The sequence below is a fragment of the Nyctereutes procyonoides genome, unplaced genomic scaffold (assembly GCF_905146905.1).
Source record: "Nyctereutes procyonoides isolate TBG_1078 unplaced genomic scaffold, NYPRO_anot_genome, whole genome shotgun sequence".
Lineage (NCBI taxonomy): Eukaryota > Metazoa > Chordata > Mammalia > Carnivora > Canidae > Nyctereutes > Nyctereutes procyonoides.
In genome coordinates this window covers 3,614,006-3,629,347 of record NW_026575043.1, presented here as the reverse complement: position 1 = coordinate 3,629,347, position 15,342 = coordinate 3,614,006, and the positions used below count along the sequence as shown (strand labels likewise).

General features: G+C 43.3%; 1 protein-coding gene across 4 annotated transcripts; it reads left to right on the top strand.

Moving 5' to 3' along the window:
• Positions 1–179: 179 nt before the first annotated feature.
• On the top strand, positions 180–14,969 carry ACOT13 (acyl-CoA thioesterase 13). Of its 4 annotated transcripts, none has more exons than XM_055323324.1 (4): positions 180–383; positions 3,992–4,155; positions 11,471–11,655; positions 14,260–14,969. In XM_055323324.1, exons 2-4 carry the CDS (start codon positions 4,006–4,008, stop codon positions 14,462–14,464), a joined length of 540 nt encoding a protein of 179 aa, XP_055179299.1. In that variant the 5' UTR covers positions 180–383; positions 3,992–4,005; the 3' UTR covers positions 14,465–14,969. The 4 variants fall into 4 exon arrangements, with proteins under 4 accessions (XP_055179299.1, XP_055179301.1, XP_055179300.1 ...); XM_055323325.1 differs by lacking the exon at positions 180–383 and adding an exon at positions 396–497; XM_055323327.1 differs by lacking the exon at positions 180–383 and adding an exon at positions 538–726.
• The last annotated feature ends 373 nt before the right edge of the window (positions 14,970–15,342 follow it).

Genomic DNA, 15,342 nt, shown 5'->3' with positions numbered 1-15,342 from the left:
CGCCTCGCCCGCCTCGCCCGCCTCGCCCGCCTCGCCGGAAACGCGCCCAGCCGGCGGAGGGCGGTAGGCGTGGCTGCGCCGCGGGAGAGCCGGCCGGGGGCGGGGCGGGGCGGGGGGCGCCGCGCGTGCGCGCGGGGTCACAACGGGGCGGGGCTGGCGCGTAAGAGCAGCCCGGACGCGCCGCGGGCGGAGGGCACGCGTCAGCTCCGCCCACTTGTCCTTGCTCCGTCGCGCGCTTCGGGGCCTCCGGCTCGCCCAAGGTCTCCTCCTGCGTGGACGCCGCCGCCGCCGCCGCCGCCTTGATGAGCCGCCTGATGCAGAACGTGCTGGAGTTGACGAAGTCGCTGACTTCTGCTCCCGGTTTCGATCGAGTTCTGGAAAAGGTATTGCGGCTGGACGGAAGCCCGGGCTTGTAGAGGGTTCTGCGGGACCGGCCCCGGGAGAGTGCGTCGGGAAGAGTGATGATGACTGCTGTCCGCAGAGCCGGCGTGGGTCAGGTCAGCCGCGGGTGGATTTCACCCGGATGTCCATGAGCAGGCTCGGGTCTTCCCGGACGGAAGGTTGGGCTCCGTCCGGACGAACCCAGCGCAAACTGGAAATGCGGCAAGTCGGAAGTGCCCTTCACCTGCCCAGGCTTCGGAGCTCAGCCGAGCCAGGTGCCGAGTGGGGTGTGCTCCGAGCGCTTCTCAGCCTGCAGGGGGGCAGCGTCATCCAGCACGACACCTGGTCTGTAAGAAGTGAGGAGTATCTTGTGTGGTTTTCAGCGCCGTCCTGAAAATGGAATGATTGTGTGGGTCGAAATAATTCCTTTTTCCTTAAGAAAGAGAACGCCCGTAGGAGGGAGAGGGAGAGAATTTTTTTGTGAGATTGTATTTATTCATGAGAGACACAGGCAGAGGGAGAAGCGGGCCCCCTGCGGGGAGCCCGATGTGGAATTCCATCCCCGGACTCCCGGGTCACGACCAAAGGCAGACGCCCAACCACTGACCACCCAGGTGTCCCTAAAAGTGAACTTTAAACAGACCAAGTGCAGTCATTTGTAGGAAGAATGTAGGGCATCGGGCCAGTCTTCCTCCTGAAAACGACATGTGGCCTGTATTTTCAACATGTAAGCAGCTCCCCTAATCATACCCAGGGCTTTTGTGAAAAACATAGGAAATAACACTTAGACAAATATATTTAATGTTTTCACGTAGCAAACACTAAAATCCAGATACGCTACTTTTTAACAGTAACTTTTTAAGAGAGATTATGCAACAAAGGAAGTATTGGACTAAGGGGAAATTTGCATTCCCTAAAAACATCTATAGCCATTTTCACTGTTAAACTTTCAACGACCAAATTTCGAGTGTGTGTTCTCTCATGATAATCTTGCCATGGGTTGGATTTGCCTTTGAGTGGTCTGATTAAAAATCTCATACTTTTTTTTTTTTTTTAAGATTTTATTTATTCATTCATGAGAGAGGCAGAAAAACACCCAGACAGAGGGAGAAGCAGGCTCCATGCAGGGAGCCCAATGTGGGATTTGATCCCGGGACTGTGGGATCATGCCCTGTGCTAAAGACTGGTGGTGCTAAACCGCTGAGCCACCCAGGCATCCCCAAAGTCTCATACTCTTTTTTTTTTTTTCTTTTTGAAGATTTTATTTATTTATTAGTCAGAGAGCACGAGCAGGTAGGAGGGCACAGGGAGAGGGAGAAGCAGACTCCCCCCACTGAGCAGGGAGCTGGATTCAGCGCTTGATCCCAGGACTCTGAGATCACAAAAGCAGACACTTTATCAACTGCGCACTTAACCAACTGCACCACCCAGGGGCCCCGAAAATCCCATACCTTGAACAGATACACTGTAAGTCAAAAACTTCACGTATGCCTGAGTTGGCATTGGTAATAACTTGGTTTCCAAGAAGATATGCCTGTTAAACTTTTTTTTTTTTTTAAGATTTTATTTATTTTATTCATGAGAGGCGCACAGAGAGAGACAGAGGCAGAGGGATAAGCAGGCTCCAGAGCCTGACCTGGGGCTCAATCCCAGGTCTCCAGGATCACACCCTGGGTCAAAGGCGGTGCTAAACCCCTGGGCCACCCAGGCTGCCCACCTGTTAAACTTGATGTATAGAGTTTCTCAGAAGTCTGAGTAAGGTTGAATAGTGCTACCCGTGATTCTACACCCAGTACTGTCCAATAGAGATACAGTGCAAGCTACAAATGCAAGCTGCATGTATAATTTTATGACATAAAATTATAAAAAAGGCAAAAAAGTAAAATTAATTTTACTAATATATTTTAAGCCACTCATTATATTCAAAATATTATTTTAGTTTGTAATCAATACAAGAGAGTATTATGTTTTGAGGACTTCCATCTTTGAAATCCAGCACATCTTAGTTCCTACTGGCCATGTTTCAAGTTTCTTTAAAAAAAAAAAAAAAAGCCTCTGGTTTGCCTCCGGTTTTGTGGGTCTTTATAAACACTGAGAAACCAATCTTTTATAAAACACTGACACAGAAGAACTAACACTCAACTGAAATGTCCTGCTCTTACTTTAAGATGACCTTAAAATCAGTCAACAAACCCAAGTACTGTGAAATAATGAAGAAATAACCAGCCACAGTCCCCTGCCTTCTAGGAGTTTATCATACAGGAGAGGAGAAAATCAGGACCCAGGGAGCACATCAGTGTTATCGGATGTTCCCTAAGGAAGAAGAGTCTTCTAAGTGGAGATGTTCTACCCTTTTTATATATTAAAACTTTGGCTAGTTCTGGTATAAGTCAACATGTCTCACTTTATCATGGTTAAGTTATTTGCCACTGGCTCTTAGTACCCTACCAGTAACACATGTGGAGAAACATATCTTGGGAGTCTCAAGTGACAGGCACTGTGCTAGGGTCTGGAAATACTATGTGGAATCCAACACAGAAATAAGGGAGTGGAGTTCAGAAGCAAGGTAAAACTGCAGAGTCATCCTTATGAAAACAAGATGAAGATGTGTAAGTAAATAAGTATCGAAAGAGGAAGAACACAGAGAAATAGGAAGGTTTAGGAGTGAACCTCAAAGACTACAGAAATGGTTAGAAAGGTAAGAACAGATCTTATACCTTACTAGAGAAGCCTTGAGACTTTGAATTGATCACAAAAGGGCAGTGATATCATTTAGAAAATTTACCAGTGTGACATACCAACAAATATTCTCAAACTCGTTATTGGCCATTAAAATCATCTAGGTGGGGATCCCTGGGTGGCGCAGCGGTTTGGCGCCTGCCTTTGGCCCAGGGCGCAATCCTGGAGACCCGGGATCGAATCCCACATCGGGCTCCCGGTGCATGGAGCCTGCTTCTCCCTCTGCCTGTGTCTCTGCCTCTCTCTCTCACTGTGTGCCTATCATAAATAAATAATAAAAAAAAAAATCATCTAGGTGTAAGAAATGCACAAGAAAGTAATAAAGCAACCTTTGTTCGAATAATTCGATACAAAAATTGTGGCTTTAGCATTATTTGTGGTATCAGAAATGCAAAATAACCACAGGGGAACGACTAAAAGAAATCACTTGTAGCTCCATGTAAAGGAGTGACATCTAAAACAATGGCTTGCTATCATAGGATCATGTCACTAAATGGTGTGTATGACTTTATAAAATTAGAAATTTTTGTATTTAAATTTTTCATAGCATTTACTATTTGTCATGCACTCTGCTGACTTTACTAACATGAACTCTATAGGCAAAAGATATAGTAAAGGCCAAAATACAATTATCTGGAAAAGATTTTCTTAATGAGTAGGTGGTTTTGTTCTTGTTTTGTTTTTTAAGATTTTACCGATTCATTCATGGAAGACAGAGAGAGAGAGAGAGAGAGAGAGAGGCAAAGGGAGAAGCAGGCTCCATGCAGGGAGCCCGTTGCGGGACCTGACCCTGGGTCCCCAGGATCAGGGAGGTGCCAAACTGCTGAGCCACCCAGGGATCCCCTACTTTGTTGGTTTGTTTGTTTTTAAGGATTTTATTTATTCATGAGAAAGGCAGAGACACAGGCAAAGAGAGAAGCAGGCTCCTCCCAGGGAACCCAGTATGGGACTCATCCCCTGCACCGGGATCAAGGCAGACACTCAACCTCGGAGCCACCCACGCATCCCTATGAGTTGGTGTTTAAATCAGATATGGTAAGAACAGCTGTAAAAACAGTTTCATAAGTACCAAGGTATATAAACAGGCTGTTAACAAAAAAAAAAAAAGAAATGTAGTCAGCCAATAAGCATGAAAGGATGTTCGGTAGCACTTCTAATCTGGCTAAAGCAAATTTAAAACATGAGATACCATATTATTTTGCCTATTACATTGTAAAAAAAAGTAATTCAGAGTACTAACTAATATATTATTGATGAGGAATTAGGGAATAAGGTACTCATGCATTGCTTTTGAAAAGTAATACGGCAGATTTGTTAAAAATGTACATACCCTTTTACCCAGCTATCTAATTTTGGTGATCTATTTTATACAAATACCTTTGTAATGGTAAACAAAAAATATATGGAAAGAACATACATATAAAGCAAGAGTTTAATAAAGCTAATATATTCAAGACTAGGCATTACCACAAACCAGTTAGAAGACATTTCTGTGATTTAGGCTAGAGGCATGGCAGTGATGTACCAGGAAGAAAAAAACAAAAGTTGCAGAGTAACATGTATAATGTGATCCATTTCTGTAGTTTTATTAAAAGGGAAAACCCCTACATGTGTGTACATGTTTGAATAAGCCTAGGGAATGATATTGAGTGATAAACAGCCCTGAAGGAGTAGTAGGTAGGAAAATGCATCCCTACACTGATAATTCATATAAAATGAGTGATTGTTGTAATGAAACATCTAATGAAGAGAAGGAACGTGGCAGTTTAGATGGCTCAGAGATAAGATTTAAGGAGTTAAGATACAATTAGCGAAATTATGGACTCCAGTCAAACGTTGCTGATACTATAGGGGAAAAGGATTTGGCATCAATTCACATCAACTATAAAAATTTTGGAAAATTAATGTTAGTGGTGAATGGAGGGCCAATTCAAGGGAAATGAATTTACATTTCTTCTGCCACGGAAGATGCCCAAGTTTCAGTGCTCTGTGCATCCTTGGTAATAGCATGCTGCTGACATGTTTCACCACTTGTGTAAGTAGCCCTTTTATTCTAGCCCTCCAGTCTCTGAAGATCTCAGAAAGTTATCTGAGAGCAGTGGTAGAAATTAAGTGTATGTATTTTAAAAATTCACAGAATAATAATAAAAGGCAGTATAATTTTTACTCAACCACCCTAGGAGTTGCAGGAATTTTTGGAATGCTGTTCTCAGTGAACAGAGATTACTTAAAACTTTGTTACTGTTAGATTTGTGGCATGGTCATATGACAACCGAGCTGTTTGCTGGGCTTTGGCCCATCATATTTGCATTCCTGCAGGGCACCATCCCATCTTACGAAAGACTCCATATTCAGGTACTAGATTGCAAACTTAGATCACCTGCAAAAATTCTACACAAGTTTGTGTTTTGCCCCCTGGAGAGGAGTTCTGGAGTTGTGAATAGATGTTGTCTCAGTTCTCAGTGTATGTGGGATGAGGATGGTCCTCCATTAACCCCTCTTTTCCAGTCAGAACTGTACAGACTTACTAAGGTGATTAATACAGTAGAAGCCTTCATAGTATATACCTTTATAGGTCTCAGAGTGATTCAGTAAAATCTGCCATTTACCAGCCACTGAGAAAAAAGTGATTGCTTACATTCTTCATAGCACATATTCACAGTTACCAACACTCCAGTGAATAAGAGCAGAATGTTCCTTCAGCCAGTTAAATGTTTTTTTTAAGATTTTATTTATTCATAAGAGACAGAGAGAGAGAGGCAGAGACATAGGCAGAGGGAGAAGCAGACTCCATGCAGGGAGCCTGATGTGGGGCTTGATCCCGGGTCTCCAGGATCAAGCCCTGAGCCGAAGGCAGATGCTCAACCACTGAGCCACCCAGGCATCGCTGGTTAAATCTTTAGGGGCTATTTCATTCAGTTCCACTAAGCTCTTCCCTTGGGCTTTGTCTTGCCTCCTATGGTGCTCATCTGCTAATGTCTATTACTTCTAGCCTTCTCTTATAACCTCTGCTGGCTTCTTACCTCCTTGAGGACGAGGGCAATGTCTTATTTTTGGATCTTCAGCCACTTCTGTTCTTCAAGAGCTGTCGCTGGCATCCCCAGCTGTCTTGCTCTGACCCAGTTGTATACCTCAACTAACTTTTATTATTGGACTTGCTCTATAGTACTGAAAGTATCTGTTACCTACTTCCTGTGCCACACGGAGAGCACTCTTTGGGAGCAGGACTGTAGTAGATGCTTGATGAGCATATGTCAGTGCCTGATGCAAGGTGTCCAGTAGAATGGCTCTCACACCAAAGATGCTCCCTAGAGCTTGGTCAGTCAGTTGCTGGTGCCACTAATGGTTGAACATTTTGGTACAGAATTGCTGACCTTCAGATTCGAATGTATTCACTCATTCAACAAACATTTGAGCACCTACTATGTGCCAGGCACTACTCAAGTCAGCAGAAAACTCACAGAAGATCCTTCCACTGATGGGACTTGTATATTATGTGTGAAAAATCAAACACTAGCCAGAGTAGGTAAAGCAGATACATGGAGTATGCCAGATGGTGCTGAGTGGTGCAAAAGAATATAAAGCAGAGACCAGGGATAGAGTATTGGGAGAGTGTAAAGATTTTTCCTCTAAAATGTATATTCCTCTGAAGCCGCCCCCCCCCCCCCCCGCCCCGGTTCAGTTAAGACCTGAGAGCAAGTCACTGATGCTCAAAGGGAAAGAGTGTTCTGGGCCAGGGGAACAGCCAGTGTAAAGGCTCTGCGACTTTAAAACACTGTGTTTGCAGTATTTCCAGAGGAATTCTAAGCGGACAAATTGGAGATGAGGTCTCACGTACAGCTTCGTAGGTTACTGTAAGGACTTCGGTTTTTACTTCAAGGGGTTTGAACGGAACAGTGACAGGATTTTACGTGTAGTTTTAAAGGGGCACTCCTATCGTTAATGAGAGAGCAGACATGAGGCAGGCAAGGGCGGGAGCAGGAAGGGGACTTGGCAGGCCACTGTAGCAACTGGAGGGAAGAGATAGCTTGGGCCAGAGTGGAAGAGTGATGAGTAGTGGATGGGGGCTAGGGACAGGATTGGATTCTGGCCATGTCTGAAGATGGAGGGGTAGGATTTGCTGATGGATAGGGAGAGAGGAGAGAAGACTGTGTTGGGGAGGCCGTGCCCCCTGAAGACCATCTACCCAGCTCTCTGTGATTGCTCATGGCTTGCATCACTCACTAGACTTTTTGCTTTTTCTCCCCGCTTGATACCACCTACATCTTGAGCACTTGTATATAGAGTGCCTTGTGTTAGAGAACCTGTGCTCTAGCCTGCTGAGTGAAGCTGAAACCTGGGCTGGCCTTGGGTAGCCTTGTGAGGCTGAAGGATTAGTTGGCCCTAAGACTCCAGTGGGCATTGCAGAATAAGAGCCAGCAGAGAAGAAGGAAACCCAGAAGGTGGACATGGCAGTTAGGGGAGGGTCACAAAAAGGTTTAGATGTCACTGAGAAAGAGCTGAAAAGTATCCACTGACTTTACTAATCAGGTCATGCAGTGATTGAATTTAGTACCAGAGGGATGCCTGGGTGGCTCATTGGTTGAGCGCCTGCCTTTGGCTCAGGTCGTGATTTCAGGGTCCAGGATTGAGTCCCGCACTGGGTTCCCCACATGGAGCCTGCTTTTCTCCCTCTGCCTATGTCTCTGCCTCTCTCTGTGCGTCTCTCATGAATAAATAAAGAAAATCTTTAAAAAAAAAATTTAGTAACAGAGACCATTCTAATCGGGCAATTCTAAGAAAGATCCATGTGAAACTATATAAAGCAACTTGCATTTTGATGACTGTATTTGAATCACAACCTTAGTAAGGATGAGAGCTAATGTGTTTTGATCACCTGTGACCTGCCAGGCCTCATTCTAACTGCTCAATTTTAAGGTTATCTTAACCTTTACAAAACCCTATGCGGGCTGTGCTGTCATGTTCGCTTTACAGAACAGACGGGGAAAACTCAGTTAAGGATCTGGCCTGAGTCTGGGCCTAGAGCCAGGCTCTTCACCACTGATCTAAAGGTATGTGCGTGTTAAACTGCTAAGACACACGCTACACAACTAGTGCTGGACCGCCGTGGAGCATGCACCACAGCAATCCTGTGGCACACGCCCTTCTACAGTCCCTGGACATCACAGTCTACAGACACTTCCTTCTGGTATCTGCCCTGGGTCACCTTGGAAATCAGCAGTGGCTGTCATCAGGGCAAAGTGCTTGAAAACAAACTCTTCTCGGACCTAAAATTCTCATTCACAGACGCCATCTGTTCTCTGTGCTTTTGTGTGTATACGTGGTCTTTCATACTTGGTCTCCTGTCTTGGTGCACTCACATTTTCATGTACCCAGATTTTCTTCTGCCTCGGGCCTCATGCCTTTAAGCCAATCACAGACATCTTTACTGAACCAGAGATACACACTTCTTAATCTGTGAGCAGGCTCAGTATGGTGATCAGCAGCAGTCACAGTGACAGAGGTCTCTCAAGGACCAGAGTGACTAGAAACATCAAGCAAGGCCTACAGAGAGTCCTGAGGTCTGGACAGGGCTCCTACTGGGGACCATCTCCTTCACTGCTATTATTAGGCATCCCTTCTCTCTGTCTTTATTAAAAAGCTAAGGGAGGAAAGGGGAGACTGTCCCCTCAAGTGTGTTAGCTATGATGGAATTTGAACCTAGGGGTTTGGGTAACTGAGGAGGGTGCCATGGCAGCATGAGTCACATAAACTCATGTGAATGCATGAGGAATAGGGAAGGGACAGGACACTCAGGCCATATAGAAAAGGGACAGATTGTGTGTGCATGCATATACCTAAGGAGCCCATTTGTCAGACAGCTGAGCCATAAAGGTTCTTGCCAACCTGCTGCCCAACCCCTGTGATCCTGGGAATAGAATGTATTTGGGCAGTTAATCCTCTGTATTGTTGGGGGCCCTGCAGATAGATTCCTGACCCCATCGCATCATACAAGGCTTTCTAGCCATCCTCCCACCAGACACCAAATGAACCAGGACTGAGTTATTCGCAGCAGGCCAGTTAAGATATGAAGGGACGTGATTTTACACAGTGGTTAAACTTGAGATGTCTGAATCAAAGGAAGATGAAAGTATCTACTTCAAAGATGTGTGAGGATGGAAACCATGCAGAGTTGCTGAGTGTGGTCCCTAACACAAAGTTGGCCATAGTTAATAACCCAATAAACAAGTGTGTCCCCTACAACCCATATCTTAACTGAGATTTTGAGGGTTTTTTGTTTTGTTTTGTTTTTACAGTATTCTCATAACCCCTTCATCAAAGAAAGGTTAGCTCTCCATTGGTCTCTTCCTCAACAAGATTACCTATTAGGGGTTGGCTAGTTGGCTAGGACATTCCTTTGTTAGCTTCTCTTCCCTGACCTGCCAGCTTCTTTCCCCATTTTCACTTATTTCGTTCTTCTGGTCTGTCAGGACTCAATTATTCCCCAGGAAGCCTTTCCTAATGTCTTTTCTCTGAAAACATACTTTTATTATTTAGGTATCCTCTTAGCAACCGGTGTTTATTCTGTCCCTAGGAATTCCCTCCCATGTGTTCTCATTGATACCTTTAGGTTGTGCACCCTTACCAGCAGGGATTTGATTTCTTTCATCCTTATATTCCCAGGGCTTGCTAAACTCCTCTAAATGCTTGGATTCAGGTCGTGCACACCTTGATCCTACTTGATATACATATTAGTTTATGAGGACATCTTGTGGTCAGATCATTTATTGTATGAATAGACTTGATGCTGTTCTAACACTTACTTGCCACTGATGCACCTGTGAGGCAAAAACATGACATGATATTGTTTGGGATACTTTATATTGTGTGGCTCTGTTTATCCTCAGCATAAACAGCAGCAAAACCACTAAAGTTATGGTTTGTGAAATTCCCAAAGTGTCTTCCTGGTGGGAGCCCTTAAAGGTCACTGTATGTCCGGACTTCATAGTTAGTGTATATCTGGACTTCATAGTTAGTGTTGAAGGAAATTGAAGATAGACCTAGATCTAAATCTCAGTTCTGTCACACCATAGATGATCCCAACAACAAACCACTGTGAATTTAATTTACAAAATGGAAATTGTCCCCTACTTATTGGTGTAATATATGTTAATGTTTAGTGCAGTGACTAGCAAAGGAAAATGCTAAGGTAGCAATTATTTAGAATCTAACGACTTAAGGCTTAAAACACCCCTCACCCTGAAATACAACAGACACACCCAATACCGATCTGTATTCAATCTGAATGCCTTTGGCCATGGTGAAAATCATAATGCTAAATCTAGCACATTCCAGCCACAGCTCAGCTCCAACTTCTATATACTATGCTATGATGTTTTTCCTAATAATTTAACTAGGATATAAGAAACTTATTTCTGTTATTTTTTCCAAAAGCTTGCTTTTTAAAGATTTTGATATAAAATTTTTAATTTGTTGTTCCATATTTTATCATTCACATAATTCTTTTTCATTATGATACTATTATACCTAAAAGCCAGCAGTTAAACTTTGCTGGATTCCGTTGTTAAACTTTTTATATTAATGGGTTTATGGTTGATTGTTGATTCTAGTAACTCATTGAATTACTGAATTTCTTCCAGTCTGTTTTTTTTTTTTTTTTAAGATTTCATTTATTTATTCATGGGAGACACATAGAGAGAGAGGCAGAGACACAGGCAGAAAGAGAAGCAGGCTTCATGCAAGGAGCCCGATACGGGACTTGATCCCAGGACCCCAGGATCACATCTTGGGCCAAAGGCAGGCACTAAACCGCTGAGCCACCCAGGGATCCAAAGTCACTAGAAAAATTGTCCTCTACAAAAATTAGGGAATGTCCAAATTAAAGCTATCATGAGTTAACAGATCACAGGGGCCAGCTAGCTTTGTTGGTCCAGAATTTCTGTGGAGACATTAAGAGATGTCATCTTGTCACACACAAAGCTGAAAAGCTCAGAATATTTCTGCAGAGTGGAGATTTAACAAAAACTGTCTTTCCCTAAATATTCCTTTTTCTTTAAGAACAGTTTACCTATGGGTTAATTTCTATCATAGAGACATTGGTAACTTACTTGCATTTCTCATCAACTCTTTTAGGATCACTTAGTTTAAGATTTTATTTTTAAGCAATCTCTACACCCAACGTGGGGCTTGAACTCACAACCCCCAGATCAAGAGTTGCATGCTCTACCAACTGAGCCAGCCAGGCACCTGTGGTGTGACCCCGTTTAACCCAGTGATTGTTCTTGATGGGCTTTTTGGGCTTTGCTAATAGCAAAAAATGTTCAAAATTCTTTTTTTTTTTTATACTTAGGTGACTCTTGTCTCTGCTGCCCCTGGGAAAGTGATTTGTGAAATGAAAGTAGAAAGCAGCCATGCCAATAAATACGGCACTCTCCATGGTGGTTTGACAGCCACCCTAGTGGACAACATATCAACGTTGGCTCTGCTGTGCACAGAAAGGGGAGTACCCGGAGTCAGTGTGGATATGAACATAACGTATGTACCCAAACTGTACTACAAATAACTTTTTTTTTTCAAATAACTTTTTTTAGTGAGAAAACTCATTTCAAACAACTAGGACTAATACATTCATGACATAAATAAAACTGGAGGTGTCCTGTAGTGTAGCTCTAGATGTGCCCTGAAGGTTCCCATAGCCTTCGAATGTGGAACTAGAGGAACTAATTTCCAAGTGTAGTGTGTATCAGGAGTGCAGGGGTTAGGACCTAAACATTCAAAACTGCAAACATTCAGCTTCTGTTACATATACTCATGGGGGGGAAATCGTCACAAACCTACAGCCTATACCTGTTTCCCAATCCTTACGAGTACTACTTGTACAAATCATTTATGAGGGTCGTATTGAGTGGACATAAAAAAGCCTGAGTAAAATTAAAAGAAAAGTGGATAAACCTTCATAAAGTATGTATTGCCATTGCCTTGTAACAAGGTGAAAACAAATGTCCGGGTTTGCAGTCCTGTCTCTCTCTTTGCAACTGCAAACATGCTCTATACACATAAACTCCATGATCAGGAAGCAGTGCCACAGATGGCAGGCTGTCACTCACCATTGTGAAAATGCCTGCAGGGCTCATATGTTTTCAAGTGTAAAAAATTCACTTCCAGCATTAACAAGTACCCCTGCCATCCCTTATCAATAGAGTGCAGGGCCCAGGGATTTAGTTTCAAGACAACTAGTTTTTCCATCTACACAACAGAACAATGATTTTTTTGGAGTGGGGGCAGAGGACAGGCAGGGATTAGGGTGGGAAAGCCAATGCTATGGACCATGAGGGCAATGGAAATAATGTCAATTTTCTTTTTTTAAGATCTAAATTTAGAGTGCCTGAAGAAAATTCAGCCTTTTTTTTTTTTTTAAAAGATTTATTTATTCATGAGAGACAGAGAGGCAGAGACACAGGCAGAGGGAGAAGCAGGCTTCAAGCAAGGAGCCCGATGTGGGACTTAATCCCAGGTCTCCAGGATCTGCTGCCGAAGGCAGCGCTAAACTGCTGAGCCACCCAGGCTGCCCACAAATTCAGCCCTTCTTTACTGTGGGAACAAATTGAGGGTGCAATAAGCAAATCACAGGACAAGACAGAAGTGCTCTTGAAATTAAGATCTCAGAGGTTCTGCTTGCTGTGGTGAGCATGTTCTGCAGTCCTTACCTTACTCCACATGATAAGGGGTGAGGCTAGCCGACAACCCCCTTGGCCTCAGGAACCTCTCTTAAGAGCAGAGATCCTCAAAATGAGCACTGTTTCTCGTCATCTTCTGAGATACTACCGCTGCTCTCACAAGCCTAAAGAATATTTTGTTAAGTCAGACATAGTTTCCATGTATGTGTGGTCAAAGGTAGAGGTCACAATCAAGAACTGCCCGAGCTTCAAAACCTGACTCACTTGAACAGAAAAACACTGTCTCAAAGATTTACTACAGATACTTAAAAAATAAATGAGTGACAATTTAGGAGTAAGACAGGTAGGGAGAGATCTCTTTAAAAATACATACAACTCATCACCTGGATTCTAAGGGCCTCCTTGCAATTCCTTATTGTTCTTACATTAAATCATCTTTAAGTGCAGAATTTACTCACATGCCAGTTACATAAATTCTAAATACCAATATGACAAGATACAGTAGTCCTCTCTTAGCCACAGGGCTACATTCCAAGACCTCCAGTGGATGCTTGAAACCACAGATAGTACTGGACCCAGTATGTTTTCCCTATACACACATACCTATGATCAAGTTGCAACGAGGCACTGTAAGATAAACAATGATAATAAAACAGAACAAGCATCAGCTACTGTAATGCTGCATGAATGTGGTCTCTGAAATCACCGTATTGAACCGTATGCACCCTTCTAGTGAGGCCGAGATACAGTCCCCACATGAAGTGAGGGGAGTGTCATAGGTGGGGGGTGCAGCTTTAGGCTACTGTTGATCTCTGGCAATAGGTCAGGAGGATCTGGACCCCTGGGTGGCTCTGCAGTTGGGGCGCCTGCCTTCGGCTCAGGTCGCGATCCTGAGATCCGGGATCGAGTCCCACATCGGGCTCCCTGCATGAAGCCTGCTTCTTCCTCTGTGTCTCTGCCTCTCTCTCTCTGTCTCTCTCATGAATAAATAAATCTTAAAAAAAAAAAAATAAGGAGGATCATCTGCTTCCTTCTGGACCACAGGGAAGGGGGAACCTGCTGAGTTAGACGCCAGGCAATACTTCACCCAGGATTTCAGCAGATCAGATAAAAGCTGGAGAAAATTTTTCACCAACCCTGAATAAATAGGAAATGGAAAACTTAAAGGTGGGTAGGGAACACAACTTCCCACATTTATAGGAAAAGAAACTTAAAAAAAAAAAAAAAGAAACTTGTCTGGATATGGAAAGGGGAAGATGAACTTGGTCAGGACCAGCCATTCAAATGTGATGGGACAGAAAACTTACTGGTAACTATTCTTAAACTACTTTGAGGAAAATAAGGAACACATAAGAAGGCTGTTAAGAGATACAACTAGCCCTCTTAAAAAATTGTTAGAAATGTTTATAAATTCAAAAAGTGAAAAATTATTTGCTATTAACTATATTTGTTTCCCTTCAAGGTACATGTCCCCTGCAAAAATAGGAGAAGACCTAGTGATAACAGCACATATTCTGAAGCAAGGGAAAACACTTGCATTTACCTCTGTGGATCTGATGAACAAGACCACGGGAAAATTGGTAGCACAAGGCAGACACACAAAACACCTGGGAAACCAAGACCAGCATGATAACCGGAAGACACCCAACAACAAAGACCAAGTGTAAATTTGACTTGAACAAATATAACTTTCAGGATAAGTTAGCACAACCAGAAATTGTTAGGAATTATTTTCTTTGGGAAAATGCCATAGGAACCAAGTGGGACGTAGGATGGGACTGTTTTTCATTTAAAATTTCTTCAGTTTGTAGTCTTATAGAGTTGATACTTGGGTGAAAAAAATCCTTAGCTGAAAGTGTTTCTGAAAACTTAGGTAAAGCAAAGAAGCCAGCAAGGCCATTTTGAGAGATTACCTTAGAGCTAATGTCCAGTATTAAGCTATTAGAGAAATGCAGGAAGCAACTTTAAATAAATTTGGAAGGGATCCCTGGGTGGCTCAGCAGCTTTGTGCCTGCCTTTGGCCCAGGGCGCGATCCTGGAGTCCCGGGATCGAGTTCCGCGTCGGGCTCCAGGCATGGAGACTGCTTCTCCCTCCTCCTCCTGTGTCTCTGCCTCTCTATCATGAATATATGAATCTTTAAAAAAATAAATTTGGAGACATTAACAGTTAAAGGCTGATTCTCCTTTGCTTGTCATGGTGCTCTGTTAGAAGTAGACTTCCTAGTAGCATTGAGCATGTAGGACTGGCATCTAGTTCTTAATTTCTAATATCTCCCTCCAAAAGGAACCTGGGCTTCTTGGAGAAAATAGCTGATGCAAGGACTGGGGAACTGGCATTGGGGAAATTGACATTAACATATTTTGTGCTTCAAAGTAAGCAAGTGTTCAAGAAAATAGTTGAGGCATGCGAACTGTGCACGTGTTATCATTTAGGTAGATGTTATAGGGCAGAGACAGGAGGGCTCTTCCTCATGACAGAATGCTGCTAAATGTGGTGGGGAGGAATAGATATTTTGCAACTATCATAGTAAACATTGGTCACAGC